General features: G+C 58.1%; 2 protein-coding genes and 1 long non-coding RNA gene across 5 annotated transcripts; 2 read left to right on the forward strand and 1 right to left on the reverse strand.

Annotated features, from left to right (window-relative positions):
- Positions 1072-14485, forward strand: PITPNM1 (phosphatidylinositol transfer protein membrane associated 1). The gene is given in 25 exon segments (XM_003122455.5): positions 1072-1277; positions 2209-2327; positions 3693-3907; positions 3992-4113; positions 4292-4516; positions 6342-6668; positions 6746-6841; positions 6932-7039; positions 7718-7779; positions 7868-8118; positions 8406-8595; positions 8689-8796; positions 9058-9215; positions 9302-9456; positions 9459-9506; positions 10270-10440; positions 11004-11168; positions 11408-11556; positions 11682-11792; positions 11974-12090; positions 12305-12453; positions 12537-12686; positions 12776-12959; positions 13271-13399; positions 13993-14485. Coding segments are annotated over 24 exon segments (3732 nt in total). The 5' UTR covers positions 1072-1277; positions 2209-2249; the 3' UTR covers positions 14257-14485.
- AIP (aryl hydrocarbon receptor interacting protein) lies at positions 15066-21068 on the reverse strand. 2 transcript variants are annotated; one of them, XM_003122456.3, is made up of 6 exons: positions 20843-21068; positions 17726-17905; positions 16422-16610; positions 15887-16063; positions 15654-15795; positions 15066-15379 (listed from the first exon to the last, which is right to left on the reverse strand). In XM_003122456.3, exons 1-6 carry the CDS (start codon positions 20939-20941, stop codon positions 15174-15176), a joined length of 993 nt encoding a protein of 330 aa, XP_003122504.1. In that variant the 5' UTR covers positions 20942-21068; the 3' UTR covers positions 15066-15173. The 2 variants fall into 2 exon arrangements, with proteins under 2 accessions (XP_003122504.1, XP_013849480.1); XM_013994026.2 differs by having other exon boundaries at positions 15173-15379; positions 15662-15795.
- LOC102167294 lies at positions 20026-24625 on the forward strand. 2 transcript variants are annotated; one of them, XR_301565.3, is made up of 3 exons: positions 20029-21095; positions 21396-21502; positions 22468-24625. It is a non-coding gene; the product is annotated as an uncharacterized LOC102167294 (long non-coding RNA). The 2 variants fall into 2 exon arrangements; XR_002341427.1 differs by having other exon boundaries at positions 20026-21502.

The raw sequence follows: 26483 nt of genomic DNA on the forward strand, positions 1-26483 counted from the left end.
AAGGAGGGCAAAGAGGAGACTCGGGGTGGTGCACTGGGTGGGAGAGAGGTCCACTGAGCCCAGCTTTGCCTTGCCTCCACTGTCCATTGACCTTGGTGGGACCCTGCCCTTGTCTGCCGCTGCCCCCTGCCTCTTCCACCTGTAAGTAGTAGAGAGGGTTGAGCTCCAGTGGCTGAAAGCCCTGCCCTCCTTCACAGTCATGCCACCAGGGGGCAGCGCAGGGCCTTGGCTGCCTCCACAGCTGAGGGCACTGCCTCCAGCCTGAGCCTAGAGGGTTCTTCCTCTGAATTAGCTGGTAATGGTGAGGCCCGGCAGGATGGAAGTGCCCTTTCACTTAAGCCATGCCCTCACATGCCTTAATGCCCTAAGGTCCTAAACTCCAAATCCGCCCTGGAGGCTCTGAATACACCCCACCTCAGCCCCCAGAGGGGAAGGGCACTGCTGCTTTCCAACACGGGAAGACCCAGCCGGTTCGGTTGGGTGCTGCTGCTGCGTTACTCTGTCCCAGTGCTCTTTAGGTAACTGGGTGTGGTCCCACAAGCCCAACCTTCCGTTATCTCCGCGGTTGCCCCGGGTCTGGCTGTCGTTGGCCAGCCCTGGGGACCCGGAAGGTAGAGGTGAAGAAAGCCACGGGCTCTACTCAGGGACTAGCCTAAAGATTGGGAATGACTGCAGGACCCTTCTTGGGTGTGTCCCTAGAGGTCTGGGCGCTGGAAGCCCAGCAGCTCCGCAGAGGCAAGTCAGAGACCGGTTTCTGCCCAGACTTTGGACATTTCCCCCACCCCGGGTCCCAGGTTTCAAAGGCCTGGAAAGTTGGGGATGGGACGCTGTCACATTTTCTTAACACCAGAGAGGGCTGGACCAGGGCGAAGGTTGGAACCGAGAGTGCTTTGGGGGTGCCAAAGGACACAGCGGGAGCAAAAAGCGCCAGCATTTGGAGAAGGGCCTCCTCCTCCACTGCCTTGGGGAAGGAAGGCTGGGGCCGCCCTCCTCTGCCGCGGGCGGGGCTGCCCGGACCCCGCAGGGGTGGGCAGGGCCGGCCGGGCCCAGGAAGGGGGCGGGGCGGCCGCAGTGACGCGGCGGGCGGCGGGGAGGGACCGCAGGGGCGCCGGCGGGCAGACCGGGAGAAAGGTCGGGGCCATGGGCCCGCGCTGCGCCTCCAGAGGGTCCGGCCACTGCTGGAATCCGAGGCCGGGGCTGGGGGCGCTCCGGCCTCCAATCCACGACACGTCCGCCCCCGCCCGGACCGGGTGACGGGCGCCCGCCCTAAACTAGAGGTGAGCCGGGACGCTGGCGGGAGGGCCAAGAGCACCGCGGGGAACGGGGACGCCGGGGAGCAGAGGGAAGTGGGGACCACGGGGCCTCTCGCTCGCTCAATGGGGGTGGTGGCTGTAGCGAAACCGGGGCGCAGGTGGATGGAGCGGGTCTCTCAGGACGGGGGCCCGTGGGATACTTTTGCCTCAGCCCGAAGAGGGGTCAGCCTCGGGGAAGGATGATGGGCTGCACAGACGAGTGTCCGGGGTCCAGGAAGGATGCTGGGAAGGGGAAAGTTGAGGACCGGTTGCCGGCCAGGGTAGGGAAGATAGATCTAGGGGGCCGAGGTGTTAGGTGTCTGGTCTTTGAAGGTAGGTTCGTGTGCGAGGGGGTGGGGAACACTGATCGAGATGCCGAGAGGAGGGGCGAACAGGGCTGCTCCGCGGAGAGATACCCCCGGGGGACAAGGTTCTAAGCGGACGCCCAAAAGTGGGGGACACGGAACCACACCGACTCGAGGAAAGGGATGCAGGGGGCGGGCCCCGAGGGGCCAGCTGTGGAAAACGGACCCGGAAGGAGGGGCCCGGGGGTGTCCAGGGGGGGATCCCCGAGGGATGCTGTTCCAAGAGGGCTTAGGATGCGGCCCGAGATGTGCTGCTGGCTTGCCAGCCCGCCGGCCTGCGCCCGCGGCTCTGGGGGGCCCGCGTCAGCCCGCGGTTGCCATGGCGATGGGCGGGCGGGGGGCGGGGGCTGCGCGGAAAAAGAGGTCAGCGCTCAGCCTCGCGGCGGCTCCGGGTCCCCCGCGGTGCTGGCTGCAGAGCTGGGCTCGCCGCTGCCTCCCCTGTGGCGGGCCCGGGCATGGGGTCCCCCGGCCCAAGCCCCTCGGCCCGCGCGCAGGGCTCGGGCCCGCGCGCCGCCGCCCCGCACTGACGGCCGCACGGTGCCCTGCGCCAGGAGGAGCGGAGGCCGCGCGCGGCCGGCTGAGCGCCTTCAGGATGCTCATCAAGGAGTACCACATTCTGCTGCCCATGAGCCTGGACGAGTACCAGGTGGCCCAGCTCTACATGATCCAGGTGAGGGCGGTAGGAAGAAGGAGACGAAAGTCGGGGGTCATGCTTGATGTCGGGTAACCGCAGGAGCGGGCAGGCCGCACCTGGGACAAGGGACCAGGCCCAGCTCAATCCCCCTCCAGTCTAGCTCTGGGGTTTGGAAGGACTCAGAGGTGGGAGAAGGAGAGAGAGGTTCCCTAGTTGGATGCAGGGCAAGGGGTGGTAGAGGTTAAGGACTGGGAGAAGAGGGTAGAGGGCCTAGTGGCACCTCCCCCCGCCCCAGTGCCCAGCCCCTGCTGTCCACATCTGATCTCTTTTAATCCTCCTTAGCATCTGTAATCCTTCAGGAGTAGGGAAAGGAGCACAGGAGGAGGCAGGAGTGGGAGGCAGAAAGTGAGGAGGGGTCCCAGGTGGTAGGGAAAGTCTGGGAGGGGGTTCCCAGAGCGTGAAGGATCCTGGCAACCCCAGGCCCCAAAACTGTGACAGAGAGGGGCAGGCCGGAACCCCAGAGGGCGAGGTCTGGGCTAAGATGAAGCCGGTGAGGATCTGGGTTTGGGCCCGGAGGGAATGAGCTGGGCGGCTCTCCGGGAGGGGAGATGGTAGGTGCCTGTTCCAGGTGTGCTCCTGGGAAATGTGGGCCCAGTGTCTGCCCAGGTGAGGGGGCCAGAACCCAGCGGCCCCAGAGGGGTGAGTGGTTCAAACTCCAGAGCTGTAGAAGGGCAAGATCTGAGTGCTCTCAAACTATAAGGGGTGTGGCAGGAGTTGGTGTTGGGGTCCTGGAAAGATGGACCGCTTTTACTCTCCTTGAGTCTTCCAGCCCCTTCACCCCCTTCCACCCCCCCTTGACTACTTCTCCACCTCACCTCTGCTCAGCACCCTCCATCCCCTCAGGTCATGGTCAAGTTATTTTCTCAAAGGGGCCTTCCCTGGCCCTGCTAACAAAATTGCAACCCTCCCTCTATCCCCTTCACTCTTTTTAGCGCTTTTCACCTTCTAATCGACCTTATAATTTGCTTTTGTCTGTTATCTGTCCTGTGTCTCCCTCCCCCCTGGAATGTAAGTCCCACCAGGGCAGGCAGGAGTCTTTGTTCCGTAATCAGCAGATCCCAAATAATAGCATCCGAAACAAAGCCTGGGATGGAGCCGACGATACATACTTGAATGACAGAGTCCTGGCCTGCAGAACCCCCGTAGGGGACTGCACAGCTGGGGACGGGACAGCGGCTGTCATCCTGACCCCAGAGCTGCAGGGGACCAGGATCAGGTTTCAGAGTTAAGAAGGCTGGGACTAGGGCCTTAGAGCTGCACAGGAGGGCAGGCCTGGCCAGGGATCCCTTCCCAGGGGCTGCGCTGGGGCTGAGCTGCCCTTCTGCTCCACCTGGGCTGCAGAAAAAGAGCCGAGAGGAGTCGAGTGGCGAGGGCAGTGGCGTGGAGATCCTGGCCAACCGTCCCTACACAGATGGGCCCGGCGGCAGCGGGCAGTACACGCACAAGGTGTACCACGTGGGCTCCCACATCCCAGGCTGGTTCCGGGCCCTGCTGCCCAAGGCCGCCCTGCAGGTGGAGGAGGAGTCCTGGAACGCTTATCCCTATACTCGGACCCGGTGAGTGGCCGGGGCAGGCCAGGGGCCATGAGAGGAACAGCCCTAGTGGACACAGCATGACCCTCAGCCCTGCCCTCTGCCCAGGTACACCTGCCCCTTTGTGGAGAAATTCTCCATCGAAATAGAGACCTATTATCTGCCTGATGGGGGGCAGCAGCCGAATGTCTTCAACCTGAGCGGGGCTGAGAGGAGACAGCGCATCCTGGGTGAGGCCTAGCGCCTAGACCTAGCAGGAACCCCTGGAGCCCCTCTCGGGCCCCTTGCCACCTCGACAGGTGACAAGTCCCTGGCTCTCTGCGGGCCTAGGCTTCTTGTGCCCTGAGGGAAGGGGTGGCAGGGGCCGGAGGTGGCTGATGTTGCTCAGTGCTGCCGGCATCTCCTCAGATACCATCGACATCGTGCGAGATGCAGTGGCCCCCGGCGAGTACAAAGCAGAAGAGGACCCCCGGCTGTACCGCTCGGCCAAGACGGGCCGAGGACCACTGGCTGATGACTGGGCACGCACGGCGGCCCAGACGGGGCCCCTCATGTGCGCCTATAAGCTGTGCAAGGTTGAGTTCCGCTACTGGGGCATGCAGGCCAAGATTGAGCAGTTCATCCATGATGTCGGTGAGCACCCAGCCACGGCAGGTTCCGTTTACCAGGCAGGCACCAAGTTGGGTGTTTGCGCCAGGGATGCTCCGGTCTAACTGGGGCCTTGGAAACATAAGCATCATTTCTATTTGGTGTGGTGAGCACCGAGGCAGAGGGGAGTGGCACAGCCTAGCCTGGGGTCAGCGGAACCTGGCCTGAGGGCAGGCGAGGGTCCAGAGGGCAAGAAGCTGGCACGTGATCTCTGAGGTCCATGCCAGCTCTGACATTCAGAGATGCTGCTTCTCATTCATTAAGATTCTAAGACTTGGAGTTCCTGCTGTGGCACAGTGAGTTAAGGATCCTGCATCGTAACTGTGTGGGTTTTTTTTGTTTGGTTGGTTTGGTTTAGTTTGGTTTGGTTTGGGTTCTTTTTTTTTAGGGCCGCCCCTGCAGCATGAAGTTCCCAGGCTAGAGGTCAAATCGGAGTTGCAGGAGCCACAGAACTGCAGGATCCAAGCTCTGTCTGGGAGCTACACTGGATCCTTAACCCACTGAGCAAGGCGAGGAATGAACCTGCATCCTCATGGATTCTGGTTGGGTTCTTTACTGCTGAGCCACAGTGGGAACTCCTGGCATGGCAACTGCAGCTCAGATTCCATCCCTGGCCTTGGAGCTTCCATGTGCTGCTGGTGTGGCCAAAAAAGAGAAGAACAACCCCAAAAAGATTCCAAGACTCTCCAATGTCCTGTGGGTCAAAGGACTTAAGACTCGTAGGAGGGTTGCCAGCTCTCCCTGGCAACACGCTAAGGGGTGCAGGCCAAAGTTGTGACGTGTCATTTTCCCAGAGCCCCCCTACTGCCAGCTCCCAGTCCCATTCTCTGGCCCTGGTATCCAGAATGCTCTATTTCATGCCCCCCAAAAACTAACCCCACAGCTCCTATGGCTCTGCTCTGCCCCACCTCCTAGGTCTGAGGGCAGGCTACCTGCAGATAGAAGGACCGGGGGCATCCAGGGACCTGGGTTCCCCTGCACCACAGCTCTCATGGGACCTCCAGTGAGCTACTCCCCAGATATGAAAAGCTGATATTGATCACAATAGGCCAGATCCTCCGCTAATCACTTTCCATGCACGACCTCCTGTAGCGCCCATGTCCCTCAAGGTAAGACTATTAATATTCCCATTTTACAGATGAAGAAATTTAGCTTGGAGAGGGATATAGGTGCCTCGCCTTACATTTGGAAAAAGGCCAAAAAGCACAAATAAGAAAATGAAGTTCACCCGCATAGAACCACCACGAAGATTCTGATGTATTTCCTCCCGGTTTATAGTTATAATGCAGTCATTATGCCTTTATTTCCTAGATAGTGAAGTTTCTAACCTTATTCCCCTGCTTAAGAGGAAAATATCCCAGAATGGGTATCGCCACAACGATACCGTCATTCACTAAGCGCCAGCACTTCCATTAACTATTAACACCTTCATTAACCATCAACAATTTCATTAACTGTTAACGCCTTAATTGCTAACGCCTCTGAAGAAGTCGGCAGGAAGCCAGCTGAAAGAAAGCAAGAACACACATTGGTCCCAGCCTCCCAAGGGTGCTGGGGTGGGCTCAGTGCTCAGAGTTGGGGTGTCTGGAGGGATAAAAGGCAGCGGGCAGGCAGGGAGGTCGGGCAGGCTGACAGAAACCACCGTTTCCCCTCCATCTCCTGGCCAGGGCTCACCCTGCCCTACTCTGTGGCTCTGGGTGGGTGGTGTGCCCAGAGAAGCCATTACCCAAACTCAAGGGCTGGGCATGTGGCTGCAGCAGCCGGGGGATGGCGGGGGAAGGGCATGGTTCTGACGCCTGGGCACCTACAGGTCTGCGTCGGGTGATGCTCCGGGCCCACCGCCAGGCCTGGTGCTGGCAGGACGAGTGGACAGAGCTGAGCATGGCTGACATCCGTGCCCTGGAGGAAGAGACTGCTCGCATGCTGGCACAGCGCATGGCCAAGTGCAACGCGGCCAGCGAGGGGCCTGAGGCCCAGCCCCCGGGGAAGCCAAGCACAGAGCCCCGGGCTGGGGCCAGCCATGCTGGCACCCCCGATGGGCCCGAAGCCCCCCCTGGCCCCGACGCTTCACCCGACGCCAGCTTTGGCAAGCAGTGGTCCTCGTCCTCCCGTTCCTCCTACTCCTCCCAGCACGGAGGTGAGGCTGGGGCTCAGCGACGGGAGGGACCGGCCCTCAGGCGGGACTCCCAGGCTGAGGCGGACGTGGCCCTGCAGGGGGCGTGTCTCCCCAGAGTTTGTCCGAGTGGCGCATGCAGAACATCGCCCGAGACTCCGAGAACAGCTCTGACGAGGAATTCTTCGATGCCCACGGTCAGCCACGGTAGCCCTGTTGGAGTTGGGGGCAGGGGGTGTCTCTGGGAAGCTCCCGCCACCCTGTGACACAGCCCCTGGGCCCTTCAGAAGGCTTCTCGGACAGTGACGAGGTCTTCCCCAAAGAGATGACCAAGTGGAATTCCAACGACTTCATCGATGCCTTCGCCTCCCCAGTGGAGGCTGAGGGGGCCCCAGGTAAAGCTCCTGCATCGCGTTGCCAGCCGCCAGCAGCCTGCCTGCAGTGGGGACCTGGAGAACAACTCATTCCTAAATTTAATGGGGTCCTACGATGAATGTCCATCCAGAAAGGGTGCTCCTTAAATGCACAGACGAATAATGGATGGGTGGATGGATGGAGTGTATTCGGGTTTCAGACACAGCCCAAAGAATGCAGGAATTAATCTGGAGTCCAGGAAGGCTTCACTGGGAGGTGGGGTCTAAGCTGGATTTTGAAGAATGGGACCAGCTCTGTGCAAAAGAACTTTCTGTAATGACGGAAATGTTCTCACCACCGGCCGCATGGGGATATCAAGCACGTGAAAGCTAGTGTGACCGAGGAACTGAATTTTGTATTTTAATTCATTTCAATTTAAATGCGCCCATGTGGTTAATGGCTACCATACTGGACAGAGCAAGCTTAGAATTTTCGAGGCAAACAGGCAACTGGGGGCGAGGCATCCGCATCAGCAGCAGGACCCGCCCAGAAATGTGCAAAGACCTTGGGAGAGTCAGGGGACAGAGGAGGTCAGAGGAGGCTGGGGGGCAGGGTGGGGATGCTCAGGCAGACAGCGAAGCAGGGGCGCCTGGAGGGCCAGGTGGGGGCATCCCCAGAGACTCCCTCCGTCTCTTCCACTGGCTTTCCCCATCCTACAGACCCTAGTACCGAGGCCACCAGAGACATCGGGGATGGGAGCCGAGCACCCAGGGACTCAGAAGTGAGTATGCTTGGCTACCCCACCTCTCTGTTCTGCCCGCCCCCTGGTGACTGCTCTGACATCCCTGGTGCCCCTTTGTGCCCCGCAGGGCCTGGATGGAGCCGGGGACCTCGGGACTGAGACATGCCCAGTCCATGCCCTCTTCCTCATCCTGCACAGCGGCAACATCCTAGACTCGGGTCCCGGAGACACCAACTCCAAGCAGGCGGACGTGCAGACACTGAGCCTAGCCTTTGAGGCCGTCACCCGCGTCCACTTCCCCGAGGCATTGGGCCACGTGGCGCTGCGCCTGGTGCCCTGCCCGCCCATCTGTGCTGCTGCCTATGCCCTTGTCTCCAAGTACTGGTCGGGGAGGAAGGGTGGGGGGGTCACATGGGGTCCCCGAGGTGTGGACAGCCACTTGGAGGCTCCTGGGACCAGAGAGGCCCCATGGGGGGAGGGGGAGGAGGCCAGGAAGCCAGCTGCCTGGGCCAGTCGCCCACTCAGCTGGACCTCAGCTTCTAGTCAATGGCTCCATCACAAAGGCCCCATGGTGCGGGACTTGCCAGCAGGCCAAGGGGATTTCGACAGGGCAGTGGAGGGCCTGGAAGCTCCCCACCCATCCGTTATGTCCCCTCCTTCTACAGCTTGAGCCCCTACAGCCATGATGGTGACAGCCTGTCCCGCTCCCAAGACCACATTCCACTGGCTGCCCTGCCGCTGCTGGCCACCTCATCCTCCCGATACCAGGGTGCCGTGGCCACCGTCATCGCTCGCACCAACCAGGCCTACGCCGCCTTCCTGCGCTCATCTGAGGGCGCCGGCTTCTGCGGGCAGGTCAGGAGTTCTGTTCCTGGGCAGCTGCTGCTGGAGCCCCCCTCCACCTGCCTCCGCTGCTGCCCCTCCTGATGGCACTGCCCTCTCGCCCAGGTGGTGCTGATTGGGGACGGCGTCGGTGGGATCCTGGGCTTTGACGCGCTCTGCCACAGTGCCAGCGTGGGCACTGGGAGCCGGGGTAGCAGCCGCCGAGGAAGCATGGTCAGTGTAGCTGGTGCCCGCCTCCCCAGGAAGGGAGTGTCTCTTCTGCTCTAGGTCTTGAGCTGCCCCTGGAATCTGACCTCTCTCCAGCTGTCCTCTGCTGCCTCCTTCCATCCACTCCGGGGCTTTGGCGCTGGGGCGCTGCTCGCTGGCTTTGTTTGCATCTCTGCCCCACCCCCCATGCTTCTTTCCTCACTTCCAAATAAGTAGAAATCCATTGTCTCCAGTCCTAAGGAGGTTTCTGTCCTCTATTCCAACTAGACCAACGAGCTGCTCTCTCCAGAGGTCGGCCCAGTGCGGGATCCCCTGGCTGACGGGGCGGAGGGGCTGGGCCGCCTCAGCCCAGAACCCTCAGCCCTGCCCGCCCAGCGCAGCCCCAGCGATGTGGCCAGTCCTGAGCCTGAGGGCTCTCAGAACAGGTGACGTTCTGACCCCGTCAACCCTACACTGGGCTTGTGCTGCGCTGCAGAGGCCTTGGCACTGAGTGCCCCACCTCCACCCCCAGCCTGCAGGCAGCCCCCGCAGCCACCTCCTCCGGGGAGCCGAGACGGGCAAGCACAGCCTCCTGTCCACCCACTGCCACCTCTGAGGCTCCTGATGGTCCCACCAGTGCCGCCCGTCTAGACTTCAAGGTCTCCGGCTTCTTCCTCTTTGGCTCCCCTCTGGGCTGGTGCTGGCTCTGCGTAAAACCGTGATGCCCGCCTTGGAGGGTGAGCCCTGGGGTTTCGGGGAGGTGGGGGAGGGGGGCACGACTCATTCTTCATCCGCCCCTCCCCCACCTCCTCCAATCTTCGGCTCCCCTGAAACACCGGCGTTAATGCCACTCCCCACTGTACAGATTAAATGGCCTGGCTAGAGAGGGGACCCTGAGCCCCAGAAAGAAGGGGACTTGCCGGAGTTCCCGTTGTGGTGCAGTGGTTAATGAATCCGACTAGGAATCATAAGGTTGCGAGTTCAATCCCTGGCCTTGCTCAGTGGGTTAAGGATCCCATGTTGCCGTGAGCTGTGGTGTAGGTCGCAGACGCAGCTCGGATCCTGCATTGCTGTGGCTCTGGTGTAGGCCAGCGGCTACAGCTCTGATTAGACCCCTAGCCTGGGAACCTCCATATGCGGCAGGAAGCGGCCCTAGAAAAGGTAAAAAGACCAAAAAAAAAAAAAAAAAAAAAAAAAAAAGGGAACTTGCCAAGGCTATTTCCCAAAATGAACCAGGAGGAATGCATACCCACAGATGCGCTTCCTGAGAAGGGGTCCAACAGGCTGGGAAATGCATCCTCTTGAACTGCTCAGCAAATTGAGGCTCTGATCTGTGTTTAGCCAAGAGACCCGTCTCACTTTGAGCAGGACGTCCAGGGAATGTAGTCCCAGAAGCGCTAGTTAGGGGTCACACAGCATGTCAGGGTACCGCTTTCCACAAGCCCTACCTCCCAGTATGCCCAGCTGAATGCACTGCTCCCTTTATCTTCTGGGTACCAGTGGCCCAGATGCGCCCAGCCTGTGAGCAAATCTACAATCTCTTCCACGCGGCCGACCCCTGCGCCTCCCGCCTTGAGCCTCTGCTGGCCCCCAAGTTCCAGGCCATCGCCCCACTGGCCGTGCCCCGCTACCAGAAGTTCCCCCTGGGAGATGGCTCGTCCCTGCTGCTGGGTATGCCTCCAACCAAAATAAAGGGGAGGAGGAGGAGGGCACCAACACTGAGGGGTGGGCATGGCCCACACACTGGGACTCTGCGTCACCACTCCCAGGACCAGGAAGCCTTCCCCTGGCCCCTTGCACGGTCTGGAGCCCCAAGACCCTCTCACGTTCTCTGCCCAGAAGTGGGAGGCATTGGTGATGACTGGGCTAGAGAGAGGAGGTAGGGACCCTGTTGGAGAGCAGCCACCCTCCACTGGGGGGCGCTTCTGTGTCCACGTGTAGGGGTACATTGTGCCTCCCCGTGCGCTTGTGTTCTGTACTGGTGTGTGCGTGCAAGTGAGTATCTGTTTGGCCCCAAGAGACAAGTGGGCCCTGGGTTGGTGTGGCAGTGGTAGGCATTCTGGCAGGAATGCAGCTGGCCGTTGGGGTGAGCTAAAAGGAGAACCCCCCCTTCATGTCCACCCAGATGTGGACCTGATTGGGGGTGGGGGGGCGAGCTGTCCTGGAACCCTGGGTGGGAAGACGGGAGGGTGACCTGGCCCAGCCAGCCACTGAAGTTGTCTCTCTACCTGCAGCGGACACTCTGCAGACCCACTCAGGCCTCTTTCTGGAGGAGCTGGAGATGTTGGTGCCCTCAACACCCACCTCTGCCAGCGGTGCCTTCTGGAAGGGCAGTGAACTAGGCAGTGATCCGCCAGCCCAGCCAGCTGCCCCCAGCACCACCAGTGAGGTGGTTAAGAGTAAGTCAGCCAGCCCCCCAGCCCCCCCCGGGGGGGGCTGCACTTATTCCGCCCTCAGAGCCCAGCGGAAACCCTTGCCCCCGGCACTTGCTCTGGAACTAGAGAACCCCAGCATCCAACTCCAGACCCAGCAAAGAGCGGGCTTGGTGGAAAAGAGGGAGGGAAGAGCACTAGGGGCCAGACAGGTGGGCACGGAGTCGGAGGCCACCCCTGGCTCACCACCCACCATGGCCGTGCAGTCCTGGAGCGCTGGTGGGGGACCAAGCGGATTGACTACTCACTCTACTGCCCTGAGGCGCTCACCGCCTTCCCCACCGTCACGCTGCCCCACCTCTTCCACGCCAGCTACTGGGAGTCAGCAGATGTGGTGGCCTTCATCCTGCGCCAGGTGGGCCAAGGATGCGGGGTGGGAGAGGAAACTGGACAAGGGTAGGGAGCCGTGGGTGGCGGGAGAGCCTGTCCCAGGCACCCTCCCCCACTTCACGTGGCCTCGCCTGATCCGGTCCCGCACAGGTGATCGAGAAAGAGAGGCCACAGCTGACCGAATGCGAAGAGCCGTCCATTTACAGCCCGGCCTTTCCCCGAGAGAAGTGGCAGCGCAAACGCACCCAAGTCAAGATCCGGGTACGTGCACGGCCCTGCCAGGTCTCCCCAGGATCCCCGCCCCTCAACACCTTCCTGGATCCCGCTCCGCCCACTGTGGTCCTGGCCCCACCTCCTCATGCATTGGCCCCGCCCAGCTCCTCCCGCAGTCCTGTCATCTCCCGGCTGCGGCCGCGGGTTCATGCCTTCTCTTCCCCGCCAGAATGTCACTTCTAACCACCGGGCGAGCGACACGGTGGTGTGCGAAGGCCGTCCCCAGGTGCTGAACGGGCGCTTCATGTACGGGCCCTTGGACGTGGTCACGCTCACCGGAGAGAAGGTCAGGACACAGCGGCCTCGGCCCGGGATAGACCAGCCCGCCTCGGGCCGGCCTCGCCCCAAGCCAAAGCTGCCGTCTTCCCTTCTGTGTACCCGCCCCCCATAGCTCCTGGTCCCGCCAAGGTTGAGCCCCCAACCCCATTCACCCCCGACGACAGACCCGCTGAGCCCTCCACTCAGCATCAGGGGACCCGCTCACGCCCTCTCCCCACCAGGTGGACGTCTATATCATGACGCAGCCTCTGTCGGGCAAGTGGATCCACTTCGGCACCGAGGTCACCAACAGCTCGGGCCGCCTCACCTTCCCTGTGCCCCCAGAGCGTGCGCTGGGCATCGGCGTTTACCCGGTGCGCATGGTGGTCAGGTGAGCGCGGGGCGGGGCGGGCCTCTGCAGGGCGGGGCTCCTCTAGGCCACGCCCCCACGTCGCTCACGCGGCCCTCGGCCAGGGGCGACCACACCTACGCCGAGTGCTGCCTGACGGTGGTGGCCCGTGGCACTGAGGCCGTGGTCTTCAGCATCGACGGCTCCTTCACGGCCAGCGTCTCCATCATGGGCAGCGACCCCAAGGTGCGCGCCGGCGCTGTGGACGTGGTCAGGTAGGAAGGGCTGGCCCCCCCCCAACTCTAGCCGTGATGACCGGTCCCCAGCCCCAGCAGGTGGAGCTGACCACTGCCCCACCGCACAGGCATTGGCAGGACGCGGGGTACCTGATCGTGTACGTAACGGGCCGGCCTGATATGCAGAAGCACCGCGTGGTGGCCTGGCTGTCGCAGCACAACTTTCCCCACGGCGTCGTCTCCTTCTGCGACGGCCTCACCCACGACCCGCTGCGCCAGAAGGCAATGTTTCTGCAGAGCCTGGTGCAGGAGGTGCGGCTGCGGGGGAGGGTCCTGACCCCACCGTTGCTCACCCCCACCTCGAGGAGGCCTATTTGGTGCCACCTCCATCCGGCCAGACCTAACCCATAGGAAAGCCTCCGATAGTCCCGACCTCATGGTCCCAGGAACCCCTAGTCCCTGGTACCAACTAGGGAGCCGCCGATCCCACCCCAGAAGGGGCGGGTGACTAAGACTACGTGGCCCCGCCCTGAAATATTCTGAACCCAGAAGCCCACCAGACTCCACCCCCCCAGCCGCACGACCCCGCCCCCTGGGGCTGCTGACCAGCCTCGCCGCCACAGGTGGAACTCAACATCGTGGCCGGCTACGGGTCCCCCAAAGACGTGGCAGTATATGCGGCGCTGGGCCTGCCCCCGAGTCAGACCTACATCGTGGGCCGCGCTGTGCGGAAGCTGCAGGCACAGTGCCAGGTGAGGGCCACCTGATGGAGGGGACTGCCAGCCAGGAAGGGAGGGGGTGGCTAGGCCTGGGCCGTAAGGGCCACCTGTGTGCTCAGAAGCACCTGGGCCGGCTGCGAGAAGGCCGGCGACTTCCTAGGACAGGCGTCACGGGCAGCTTGGAGCTGCAGGCAGGGCAGGATTGCTAACTTAAACTGGAGTATGCTCCATGCCTTAAGGGGTGGTTGCACTTTGGCATGGCCCTGGGCATGGGCCCTGACCTTTCATAGCCTCAATTTCATCTGTAAAGTGGAAATGAGAACATGGGAGGGGCCTCAACCACTATCATGAAGATCACGTGATTTACCACGTGTCCACATGCACGGGGCTGGGCACAAAGCAAGTGCTTGCTAAATATTTGCTGCTGTTACTTCCCTCCAAACCCCCATTTTACAGATAAGGAAACTCAAGAGAGGGGCAGAGCTAAGGGTAAAGCCGAGGGGTTAACCAAGCCGTGCCAGGCCTGTGATGCAGCCAGCACCGCCCAGGAGCCTGGGGAGGGGGAGGGGAGGGGAGGGCAGCGTGTGGACCAGCCATCCTCTCATCGCTGCCCACCCCGCCCACAGTTCCTGTCGGATGGCTATGTGGCCCACCTGGGCCAACTGGAGGCAGGCTCCCACCCTCACGCCCCCTCTGGACCCTCGAGGGCCGCCCTGGCCAAGAGCAGCTATGGCGGGGCCACCCCTGTGGACTTCCTCCGAAAACAGAGCCAGCTGCTTCGCTCAAGGGGCCCCAGCCAGGCCGAGCGGGAGGGCCCAGGGACGCCGCCCACCACCCTGGCTCGGGGCAAGGCCCGGAGCATCAGCCTCAAGCTGGACAGCGAAGAGTGAGCCCCAAACCGTGGCTGGACTCAGGTTATTTATTCACACACTTGAGGGGCCCAAGTGGCCGCCTGTGGAAGGCTGGGCCCCCAGCCCCACATCCTGCATCTCTGACTGCCCCTCAGCGTAACCTTCCCTTTCATGCTGGGAGACCCGGCCCTGGGGAGGGGAGCAGCAGGGGCCCAGAGGCTTTTCCAATGCGTGTCAATCCTTGGAAATAAACACCTCCTGCATCCCACCCGGTGGCCCACCTGTCTGGCATCACAGGGCAGCCCAGCCCCAGTTTCCAGTCAATGCAGATGCTCAAGGGTAAAGAGGAGCCAGAAGGTGCCCAGGGTCATGCACCGGGTCCGGGGGCAGGGCCAGGATACGGACCTGGAGAGGCAGCCTACCCCACCCCACCATACCCTGCTTTCTCCCTGGGCCAGCCTTTCAGATTGCAGGGGCCCAGACCTGGCTTCTCACTGAAACCTCTGCCCACATTAGCTGAGGCCAGGGGACCATGAGATCTGAAGGGGTAGGGCTGCACTGGGAGGCCCCCTCACCCAGGCACTAAGCCTCCTGACCTGTGCTTGCTCTGTCCTCTTAGGACTGAAAGCGTCCTGGCACCTCAACCCTGGCCAGCAAGAAACTTCCTCTGTGACAGAGACCATCTGGATTTCTCTGTCAGGGACACTGAGACCCAAAGAGGTCTCAGAGCTGGTGAATGGGGAGCTGGGATTAGAACCCCAATGCTCTGCCTCCCCAAACCACCCAAGTACCAGGAAATGAGAGGTGATGACCCCAGCTCTCCCAGTGGATAAGCAGGCAGGCCCAGAGAGAGATAAATAAGGCCTTTATATACAGAGAAGCATGACAGAGTGGGAGCGGGTGGGCTGGTGGCAGCAGCAGTGGCTGGGCAGGGGGGCTGGGCCGGCAGGGCCCTGTCAGTGGGAGAAGATGCCCCGGAAGCGGGCCTTGTCCTCCTCGTCCTTCTGCCGGATCCGCGCCTCGAGAGCCCGCAGCTCGCGACTCACGATGGGCGCCAGGGCCGGGTCCAGCTCCAGCACCTTGGCAAAGTCAGCCTGGGCCTCCTGGGCATTCCACACTGCCGCGTGGGCCTTGCCCCGCTTGAAGTAGGCCTTGACGTTGTCTGCGGGGGGTACCAGTGGGCAGGAGGCCCACAAGGGCATGAGGGGGGGACCAGCCAGCTGCTTCTGGCACCAAGGGCCCATGATGGGACGGAGCCCTCCCGACCTGAGGATGCCATCCCCACCCCGTGATGCCACGCATACCTCGTGGGCACCGCAGGGCCCACGGAGTTCAGAATGGGGGTGGACATTAAAGGCTCGGTTCTGGGCCCCAGTCATGGTGACAGAGCAGGCCACTCCCCTGCCCGCCCTGGCGCCCCAGGGCCCAGCACTCACCATCATACTTATTGAGGATGGAGGAGCAGTGGTCCAGCACTTCGTAATATTCTTCGGCCACCAGCTTACACTGACAGTAGTTGAGCAGCAGTGGCGTGATCTGCTGATCCAGCTGAATCCAGTCAGGGGACCCAGGCTGTTCCTGGGGGTTTGGAGGCAGGAAGACGGCAAAGGATGCTGAAACCTGGGCTCCCTCACCCCCTCCACTCACCCACCACAGCCTCAGGCAGCACCTTCATTTGAAGGTTCTTGAGGCAGGCGATGGCGTCGTAGTACTTGGCGGCGGCCTCCTTCACGTGGCCCTCGCGGTACAACCGGTTGCCCTCCTGGTGGATGACTGGCACTGCCTTTACCTTCTCCTCGTCCGTCATGGCCCACGGGTCCTGCTGGTATGTGCCAGGGTTCTCCACCTGCCAGGGCGGAGGCCAGGTCAGGGCCCGGGGCCAGCCGCGGGGCTGACCGCGTCCAGGACCCTGGATACCGGAAGCAGAATCGCTTGCTCACTCACTCACCAGTCAATAAACATTTATGTGGCATCTCCTACGTGCCCAGCATTGTGCCAGGTTCTAGAAACGAGATGATGGGGATCCCCGCCCTCGCAGAGGCCTGAAGGCAGGGGAGGGGCCCCGGGGGGGGACACCCAAGGGGACTGCCAGGCGTCCCTGTCCCTGCCCTGCCCCAATCCCCCAACTGGCCCTGAGCCTACCCACTGTGGGCCAGCAGCACCCCTGAAGCTGGGCTGTGGGGGTCTGGCGAGGGGCCTCTCACCTTTAGCATCTCGATGTCGAAGATGAGAGGCTGGGGCTTCTGCTGCAGAGCGTCCAGGTCGGCGTGGCCCAGGGAACTGTGCTCGTGCATCTGTGCGATGCCGCAGCAGTGCCGCTGGCCCTCCAGGGGGTCCTTGCCCGCGGCGATGTTCCGCAGACTCTTGGCCACCAGCGGATACAGGACCACATGCTGCAGGAGGATGAGTGGGCACCAGGGGCTCTGTCACCGTGGGCTGGCTACAGATGGGCCCAAGAGGCCCGGTGCCCTGCCCGATCGCTATCCAACAAAGGACTCCTCAGCCTGCCACCTCTACCCCAGTGCAGGTCTCAGGTCCCGCCATGCTTCTTGGCCACCAAACTGAGCCAAGCACCTGCCCCTCCCACTCCCCACAAACACACACTCCCACTGTCCCCAGCTCCCCTGTCCTTCCAGGCCCAGTGGAATTCTTACCTCTTCCTCCCCTCCTTCTCCCGGAGCACTGAGGGTCCCTCCGCATTCTGTTCCCGGCCTCTGTCTCTCCTGCCCACCCCACCCCCTTTTCAGGGTCCATCTCAGAGCTGGGTTCAGGACAGCAAGGTCCAAACCCTCGGCGGAGACCCTCAGGCATAGGGAACATCCACTGGGACGGCGGGAGCCAGGCTACCCCCAGCCCAGTCTAACCAGCTCCTCTCTCCGAGCCTGTTGTCTGCATGGGCCAGACTGCTCAGCTACCGTGCCTCCAGCCAGCAGCCATGCCCTGAGTCTTGGCCCACATTGGGCATCTTGAAGCTAAGGTAACCAGGCCCAATCGCTGACCTCAAGTAGCTTAGACACAGACAGAGGACCAGATCCAGGCCATGCAGAGCACGAGGGGCTGGAGGACCCAGCAGAGGGGTTCGAGTCAACTACCAGTCGTCAAGGAAGGCTTCCTGGAGGTGGTGACCCTGGAACTCAGTTTGAAGCAGGAGGAGGATCTTGGTCAAGAAGAAGATAGAAACACAGGGAGGTGGATGGGAGGGAGAGACAGGCAGGGGCCGGACCCTGCAGGGCCGTGTGGGCATCTATCGCTTACGCAGTAGCTGGCCAGCGACCAGGAGCCAGAGGGGTTTGAAGCAAGGAGCTAGAAGGGTCACGGCATTTGAGAACCGGTCCCAGCTACAGCCTGGCTAATGGGGAGGAAAAGACGGAATAGGGGCCGGGGTGTCTGTGTCCTGGTGCTGTGGGGCCCTGGAGGGGGTCGGGGTGGCCTGGCCAGGGCAAAGGCCCTGGGATGGGGTGTGGGGCGCCCCCGGGCAGCCCGCCGCCGAGCGCGGGAGCTCAGGTACCTTGACGTCGCAGCGGAACTGGGCGATCTCCCCCTCCCGCATGGTGCACACGATGGTCTCCCACACGGGCAGCTTGAACTTCTTGCCCATGATGAGCTCCATGGGCTTGCCGCGCAGCCGGCTGTCGTCCAGCACGGCGCCCTCCTCGTCACTGCGCAGAGTCCGGTAATGGAACGTGGCCTGCAGGTCGCATGTGGGATCAGGCAAGGGCACAGCCCTCCCCGCCACCCAAGGACAAGCGCAGCTCACAGCCTGCGGGTGCCACGGGCGACAGGGCTCACCACCCGACCTCACACCGGGCTTTGCCACCCAGGTGAGGATCCTGTCGCAGAGAAGGAAGCGGGTGGACGGGCCGGGCTGGGGGCCAAGACGCCTGGCTCCGATCGTTCTTTCAACAAATATTCACTGAGCACCTACTACAGGCCTGAGCTCTGTGCTAGGCCCAGCCGTGAACAAAACAGACAATACTGCCCGCCCCCCTGGGGTCACACGGAATTTCTACAGGAAAGAGAGGGTCCACAAGCAAAACACGCCTCACGAGGTGGAGCGAAGTGCTGTGGGCCAGAGAACAAAAGGCAGGAGTTCCCGTCATGGCGCAGCGGAAATGAATCCATGAGGTTGCGGGTTCAATCCCTGGCCTCGCTCAGTGGGTTAAGGATCCGGCATTGCTGTGGCTGTGATGTAGGCCGGCAACTGTAGCTCCAATTTGGCTCCTAACCTGGGAAGCTCCATATGCCACGGGGAAACCCCCCAAAAAAAGAAGAAGAAAAAAAAGAAAATGCAGTGGGGCAAGGCAGGGTGAGCTGGAGTGGGGGTGGGGTCTCTGCCAGGGCAACATTGAAGCAGCGATCTGAAGGGAGGAGTAAGCCAGGCAGATGCAGCTTTAGGAAGCGGGGGGGGGGTGTCACAGGCCAAAAGAGCAGCAGGTGCCAGAGCCCTACAGAGGGGTGGTGTGTGGGCTGTTCAGGAAGCGGGAGGGCAAGGTAGCAGAAGCAGAGTGATCGAGGGGGTGGGGTGATGCATTTCGGGCTCACTGGTGGGTAGGGAGGGCCCCCCACAGGCTGGGTGAGGACTTTGAGAGGGGAGGTGCCCAGGTTGGGGGCTGGACCCAGCAGAGGAGGGACACTCGCTGCCGTGGGTTCTGCTGCTACTGCGGTGAGAACAGGCTGGAGAGGAGGGAGGACAGAAGCAGGAAGGTGAGTTAGGAGGGTCCTGCAATAACCCAGGGGAGAGACGACGGTCTGGACCAGAGCTGTAATGTGAGAAGGGGTCAGACTGTGGGTATGCACCCGAGCATCCGCTGTGGGATGTGAGAGGATGGAGGTTGCCATGGACACTGGGAGGTCTTTGGCCTGAGCACCCAGAAGGTTGGAGGTGCCCTTAACTGAGATGGGGGAGCAGGTTGAGTCTGAGTTGCCAACGAGACATCCAGGTGGAGGTGGTGAGCAGGGAACTGGATAATCAAGTTCAAGGGAGCAGTAAGGCTAGAGATATACCATGGGGAGTGGTCCAGGCATGGAGAGTTTTTTTAAAGACAGGAGCCTGGATGAAATTATCTCAGGGTGAGTGAAGAGAGGTCTAAAGACTGAACCCTCAGAGTTCCCTGTGGCTCCAAGGGTTAAGGAGCCAGCGTTGTCACTGCTGTGGAGTGGGTTTGATCTCTGGCCTGGGAACCTCCCCCATGCCTTGGGCACAGCAGGAAAAAAAAGACAAAAACCAAGCCTCGACAGGATATGGTTAGAGGCGCCCACACTCTTCACCGCCACGCCATGCCACTCCTCTGAACCCCATTTCCGCATCAGTAAAATGCAGTCAACAATAGCACCTACCCTACACTGTGAGAATGAAAGAAAATAAACTTGTCAAGCATTTAGCCTGGTGCTCATGTGAGCCCTCCATCAACACAGGGGGTGGGTTCCTTAATTTACCCAGCCCTCTTCTTTGGTGTCATTGGCGGTAGGGCTTCGCTATTTTTACAGTGTTCTCTCCATGTGGTGTCTGTTCCCTCCAGCAGCTCCCTTGCCAGGACCTCTTTCAAGCCCCAAAGCCCCCAGCTGGTGGGGGAATCCGCCCACATCCACATCCCTTCTTTCCACTCAGGAAGGTCCTTCTTAGTATCACTGATCACTAGAGCTACGCAGCTCTGCCCTCGGAGCACTCACATGGGGACAGGCTGGGATCTTCACCTGCCCGATCCGAGCATAGCTCTGCCCAGGAAACATGCCCTCATTGATGGCAGCTCTTACTTTTGGTGTCCCCAGTATTTTTTAAATGTTAAACCGTTCTAGTCATCAACGAGGTATGTCACTTCAGTTATTTTGGGGGCTGGCATCGTTACGCATTTGCTCAATTTTCATGTCCTGTGTGACGGCTCTGCTGGGCACAGGGCTACCCCCAGGAAGCTCCCTGCTCTACAGACAAGTGGCATCGGAGAAAGGCCCTCCAGGAGGAGGGAACTGCATGACCAGAAGCAAGGAAGCCTGGAGATGTACATTGTTTGAGGGAAGGGGCTGGAGAGGCTGAAGCCGGGGCCCTGGATGTACCAAGGAGGAAGCTAGGAGGTTCTTTACTTCCCAGCCCTTATCTGTCCCTAGCGATGACAGGTAGAGCAGGTGGAAAGCTGCCCAAAGGCTTCTGATTTGGCAGACCTGACCTCTGGGCCTGTTCTCTGGGTTTGTGCGCCCCAGGGCCTCAGTTTTCCCATCTAAGCAATGGGAGCTGGTCTGTGTTTTCAGAAGGGCCTTCCATCTATAAAAGATCTTGAACCTTGCAACCCAGGGGCCCCTCCCAGAGCCTGGGTTTCCTGTTTAGGGTCTTATCCAGCTCTGGGTCTGCGCAATCAACGAGGTCAACCCCCCCCCTCCTACAACCAGTGTGCGATGACGGACGCCTCCCGGACCAATGCGGTACACAGCGAAGCCAGGGGGCGGGGCAGACGCACATCCGAACTCACCCTCTACTTAAATCTAGACCAACCAGCGTCGAGCTCGGCATGTGCGCGGTAGGGTCACCGACCACTGCTATCTGAGCATGCGCAATCTCTCGCCTAAGGCCTCCTCCCGCCTCGCATGCGCAGCGCGCCGCGGTCGGATTGAGGGGAGAAGGGAAGACACGAACCTTGGTTCCATCCTTAAAGTCAGGGAGCTCTCCTCGGCCCTCCTGTATCACACGCTTTTGGATCCCGTCCTCCCGGAGTCTTGCGATGATATCCGCCATCCTCCTTCCCCGCTGCTCTCTTTCGGCAACTTCCGGACTCGCTCGGCAGCTTCCGGACCTGCTTCGGCAACTTCTAGCACTTCGGCAACTTCCGAGCTGGCGCCATTTTGGCTGAGGGCAGACGCCAAAAAGGGCCCGAACGTGGAGGCGGACGGTGATTGGTTCTCTGTGCGGCGCTGAGCGCGCGGGTCCAATCGGGGGCGGGGCCTAAGACGGTCCAAGGGGAGGGCCCGGGCCTGTCAGAAAGGCGGGGTTGGAGTCCGCCCCGCGGGGCGAGGGCGTCCCTAACAATTATGTCATTGAACTGATTTCCAGAGGGCCCTCCCACGTGGCCGTGAGCCACTCCATTTAAAGTAGTAGAAGTATAAGAGCATTAGGGAGCTGGAATGGGGCGAGGGGAGCTCGACCGTAACGCCACCCCCTAAAACTACTATTTTCGGGTATTCCTTTCTAGGCTTTCCTTTCTTTGAGCATATCTAGCACCATAGTCGTGACTTTTGGGTCCTGGATGTTCCTCTTTGACAAAAGAAGTGGATAGGCGTTCCCAGTTGTGGCTCAACGGTAAGGAACCCGCCTAGTATCCATGATGTGGGTTCGGTCCCCGGCCACGCTCTATGGGTTCAGGATCTGGTGCTGCTGCAAGCTGCCGTGTAGATCGCAGACCCGGCTGGGATTTGGAGGCGGTTGTGGGTGGGCCTGCAGCTGCAGCTCTCTTTTGACACCCTAGCCTGGGAACTTCCTTATGGGGGGGCGCCCTAAAATAAACAAAGTAGGCATAAGAAGGAGGGGGAAGGAGGGTTTCAGTAGCCCTGTGAGAATCACTCCCATGCTCCCCAAGAGACAGCTCCTTGAGGGGTCTAGGGTGGGTGTGTCCTCACATAGTAGGTGTCTGACACATAGTAGGTGCCTGGTGAATATCAGAAAGTACATGAATGATAGAAATGAGGTACTGCGGGGCTAAGACAGCATTTTTCTCTCTGGTTCTGTCTTCTCTCTGGCTCTGGTGATTGGCTGTGAAGAATGGCTGCTATAAGAATCTTCTCCCCTCCCCTTTTTTAAAAAATCTTTTTAGGGCCACACCAGAGGCATATGGAGGTTCCCAAGCTAGGGTCGAATCGGAGCTGTAGCTGCCTGCCTACATGACAGCCACAGCAACGCCAGATCTGAGCCGTGTCTGCAACCTACACCACAGCTCATGGCAATGCCGGATCCTTATCCCAGGGATCGAACCTTCGTCCTCATGGATGCTAGTCAGATTCACTTCTGCTGAGCCACGACGGGAACGCCTCTTTTCCCACTTTTGAAGTTTAGGTCACCAAATAAAGGGACCGTTTTAGGGCCTGTCTTCATCCCATCCTCATAACCATGAAAAATCACTGTCCGTCCCCTTTGACCAGCATGCTAAGGGCCTCAGATATTTATAGTGGTTCATTTCCCACAAGAAGTCCCCTGGGAGAGGCAGAACATCTGGGGTGAAAGGGAAACATGCTTTGTTTGTTTTTTGCTTTTGTTTTTTGCCCACACAGGAAGTTCTACAGGCAAGTTCTGCCAAATCTGAAGCAACAAGTAGTTTGTATCTTACACAGATTGTCCCGGAAAATGGAAAAAGAGAGAACGCCAACCAACAAGTTTTATGAGGCTAGTTTCATTTTATTTCCTGAACCAGATAAGGATACCATAAACCAAGAAAAGCATACACTCATTTTGCTCATATAGGTCTGAAAAACCCTAGAGGAATGTTAAGCTGATTGAATCCACTGGTATATATAAAAATGTGTCCATATGCTAAGTGAATGTCATTTGCAAAAAGACACATGCTACGTGATTCCATTTATAGGAGGAACCTAGAGTAGTCGAGTTCATAGACAAAGTTGTAGGGTGAGAGGAGGGAGGGAAATACCAAGTTTTGTCCTGGAATACAAAGAAGTCCTGGAGACCGGCTGTACAATGCTGTGAACATAGCGGGCGCGATGGAACTACGCACTTCAAAATGTTCAAGATAGGAGTTCCTGCCGTGGCTCAGGGGTAAGGAACCCAACCCCAGTGGGTTAAGGATCCAGCGTTGCCATGATCTGTGTGGTAGGCCAGAGACTCTGCTCGGATCTGGCATTGCTGTGGCTTCAGCACAGGCCTGCAACTAGAGCTCCAATTCAACTCCTAGCCTAGGAACGTCCGTATGCCGTGGGTGTGGCCCTTAAAAAAAAAAAAAAAAGTTTGATAGTAAATTTTATGTTATATGTATTTTACCACAAAAATTTCAATTTTTTTTTTCAAAAAAAAAAAAAATCCCCAAATCAAGTAGGACTCATTCCAAGAAAGTAAGAAAGGTTTAACATTAGAAACCTCCAGTACTGTGATTCATCATTTCAGCGAACTAAAGGAGAAAACTCATATGATCATCTCAAAATATGCAGAAAAAGCATTTGACAAAGCTTGTGTTGGTGACTATTCAAAACTCACAGTTAGGAAAAAAGAGGAAGATTCTCAGGTTGACAAAAGCCATCTGCAATTCAGTGTGATAGAAGAAGCATTCACATTCCCTTCAAGAGCAGGAACGAAATAAGGAGGGGTCTCTATGAATGGTGCTCTTTCGAAAAGTATTAGAAGTCCCGGCCAAAGCACTAAACCAAGAAAAAGAAATGAGTCACTGTATCTGCATAGAAAATCCAGCAGAATCTACAGACAATTTTAACAAATCAGGACTTCCCATGTGGCTCAGAACATAATTACTCGGCGTTGCTTCTACCATGGCTGTGGCTCGACCCCTAGCCTGGGAACTTCCATGTGCTGCAGGTGCGGCCACTTGTTAAAAACACAAAAAACAAATCAGAGTTCAGCAATATTAAAGGCGTATAAGCTAAGCTACCCCAAATCAATAACACTCTTAACACTATCCATAGCCCACCCCAAAATGCAGTAGAAAATAAGAGACACTTCAAAGAGCAATAAGGAGTTCCTGCTGTGGCTCAGAGATTTAAGAACCCAACGTAGAGATGAGGTGTGTTCAATCCCCGGCCTGGGAACTTCCATGTGCTGTGGGTGTGGCCCACACACACATTTTAAAAAAGAACAATAAAATTCAAAGTATTTAGGAAATAGAAAACACAGCCCACAACTTTTGGAGAAAAAAAAAATTTTTTTTCTTTTTAGGGCCGCGCCTGAGGCCTATGGAAGTTCCTAAGCTGGGGGTCAAATCCCAGCTGCAGCTGCCGGCCTACCCCACAGCCACGGCAACGCTGGATCTTGAACTCACTCATCGAGGCCAGGGATCAAACCCACATCCTCATGGACACTTGTTGGGTTCATTTCTGCTGGCCACAACAGAAACGCCATAGAAAAAAACTTTTTAAGAACATAAGAGATGCACTGAAGTGACAGACCTTGTTAATAACTAGAACAGTTTAACATTTAAAGCTGCAGTTTATCCTGAAATTAATCTGGAAGTTAAATGAAACCCCAGAGAAAATTAGGAGGATTTTTCTTTTCTTTTTTTTTCTTTCTTTCTTTTTTTTTTTTTTGCTGTGCCTGCAGCATGTAAAATTTCCTGGGCTAGGGACCGAAGCTGAGCCACAGCTGTAACAATGATCCTTAACTGGCTGCACCACCAGGGAACTCCTGGGAAGATTTTTGAAGTATATTTTTGTAATATTTCTGTAGAATAAAGGTCCATGAGAAGCTAGGCTAGATCAAGTTTGAAAAAGATGACCAAAATAGCAGACTTGCCCTGCCATGGGAAACCACACCACAAACCACAGTAAAACAAAACAAAACAAAACAAAAACAGCACATGATACTGGCTGAGAATTAGTGAAGTAGACCAAAGGAACCAAAGGTAAAGCTTAAAACAGATATACATATTGACAACAATATTGGTTTTTGTTTGTTTGTTTTTTGTTTTTGCTTTTTAGGGCCGCACTTGTGGCACATGGAAGTTCCCAGGCTAGGGGTCCAATTGGAGCTACAGCTGCCCGTCTACACCACAGCCACAGCAAGGCGGGATCCGAGCCACGTCTGCGACCTCCACCACAGCTCACGGCAATGCCAGATCCTTAACCCACTGAGCGAGGCCAGGGATGGACCCATGTCCTCGTGGATACCAGTCGGATTCGTTTTCCCCTGAGCCCTGGCGGGAACTTCCAGTAACCCTCTTGATATGTGATAAAAGTGGCCCCACAGTTCAGAGGAAGCTGGTTCACTCTACGCTGAAATAAATCTGGATTTCTTTTTCGCACCACATTCAAAGGTAGACCCCATAGGCTTAAGGATCTTACGAATTGTGATAATACTTAACATTGATCAAGTGCTTAGATGGGCCAGGCACCATGTTATGCCTCTCACCATGCACTGACTTGCTTAATCCTAAATTAATGCCGTGAGGACAACTGTCATTACCTCTATCTGAAAAATGAGGAACGAGGCACCAGGAAGTCATATAACTTGCTCACGGCAAGGCCAGGACTTGAAATGAGTCATGCATGATCAAATCCTGTTTTTATTTGAAATTGGGACATTTCGGACTTCTCTTTGTGGCTCAGCGGTAACGAACCCGACTAGTATCCATGAGGATACGGGTTCGACCCCTGGTCTCGCTCAGTGGATTAAAGGATCCAGCGTGGCTGCGAGTTGCGGCATGGGTTCCAAATGAGGCTCGGATCTGGTGTTGCTGTGGCTGTGGTGTAGGCCCTCGGCTATGGCTCTGATTTGACCCCTACCTTGGGAACCTCCATATGCCATGAAGACCAAAAGTAATAATATTAATAATAATGCATTAAAATCCTTGGCCGGGGAACTTCCATATGCCATGGATTTGGGGGGAAAAAATAAAGGAAAAGCATTAAAATATTATTGATTTTGGAGTTCCCATCATGGCGTAGCAGAAACGAATCCGAGTAGGAACCATGAGGTTTCAGGTTTGATCCCTGGCCTCGCTCAGTGGGTTAAGGATCTGACATTGCCATGAGCTGTGGTGTAGGTCGCAGATGCAGCTCAGATCCTGCGTTGCTGTGGTTGTGGCGTAGGCCGGCAGCTGCATTGTGATTTGACCCCTAACCTGGGAACCTCCATATGCCGCAGGCACGGCCCTGAAAAAGACAAAAAAAAAAAAAAAAAAGACAAAATAAAAATATCCTCTAAAAATATGTATATATATTATTAATTTTTCTTCCTGAGTTTTTGGTGTCCCCTTTCATTTTTCCCCCAAGGGGGATGCCTCATTCCCCTCCCCTAGGCCTGACCTTCCAAGACCCCGAAGCTAGTGAGCAGGAAGCAGGCAGTTCTGCCCAGAGTCAGTGAACTGTCTCATCAACGACACTTCTATACAGTAAAACCATCAGGCTGACAGAGTAAGATGTTGGAGAATATTTTTGTAATCTCAGGATGAGGGAACACTTCAAACAAGGCTCAGAGAGCACAAACCTGATGGATTCGACTATGTAAAAATGAGAGTTTTTCTTTAATTAAGGTCCCCTTGTTTTTTTAACTTTTTTGCTTTTTAGGACCATACCTGCAGCATATGGAGGTTCCCAGGTTAGGGGGCGAATCA

This window comes from Sus scrofa, chromosome 2 (assembly GCF_000003025.6).
Source record: "Sus scrofa isolate TJ Tabasco breed Duroc chromosome 2, Sscrofa11.1, whole genome shotgun sequence".
NCBI classification, from domain to species: domain Eukaryota; kingdom Metazoa; phylum Chordata; class Mammalia; order Artiodactyla; family Suidae; genus Sus; species Sus scrofa.

Coding starts and splice junctions, on each gene's coding strand:
- AIP (XM_003122456.3), bottom strand. CDS start 20,941: ATGGCGGATATCATCGCAAGACTCCGGGAGGACGGGATCCAAAAGCGT. Junction 16,611..17,725: donor AGTTCCGCTGCGACGTCAAG/GTACCTGAGCTC, acceptor ATCCTCCTGCAG/CATGTGGTCCTGTATCCGCT. Junction 15,796..15,886: donor TCAAGAACCTTCAAATGAAG/GTGCTGCCTGAG, acceptor CCAAACCCCCAG/GAACAGCCTGGGTCCCCTGA.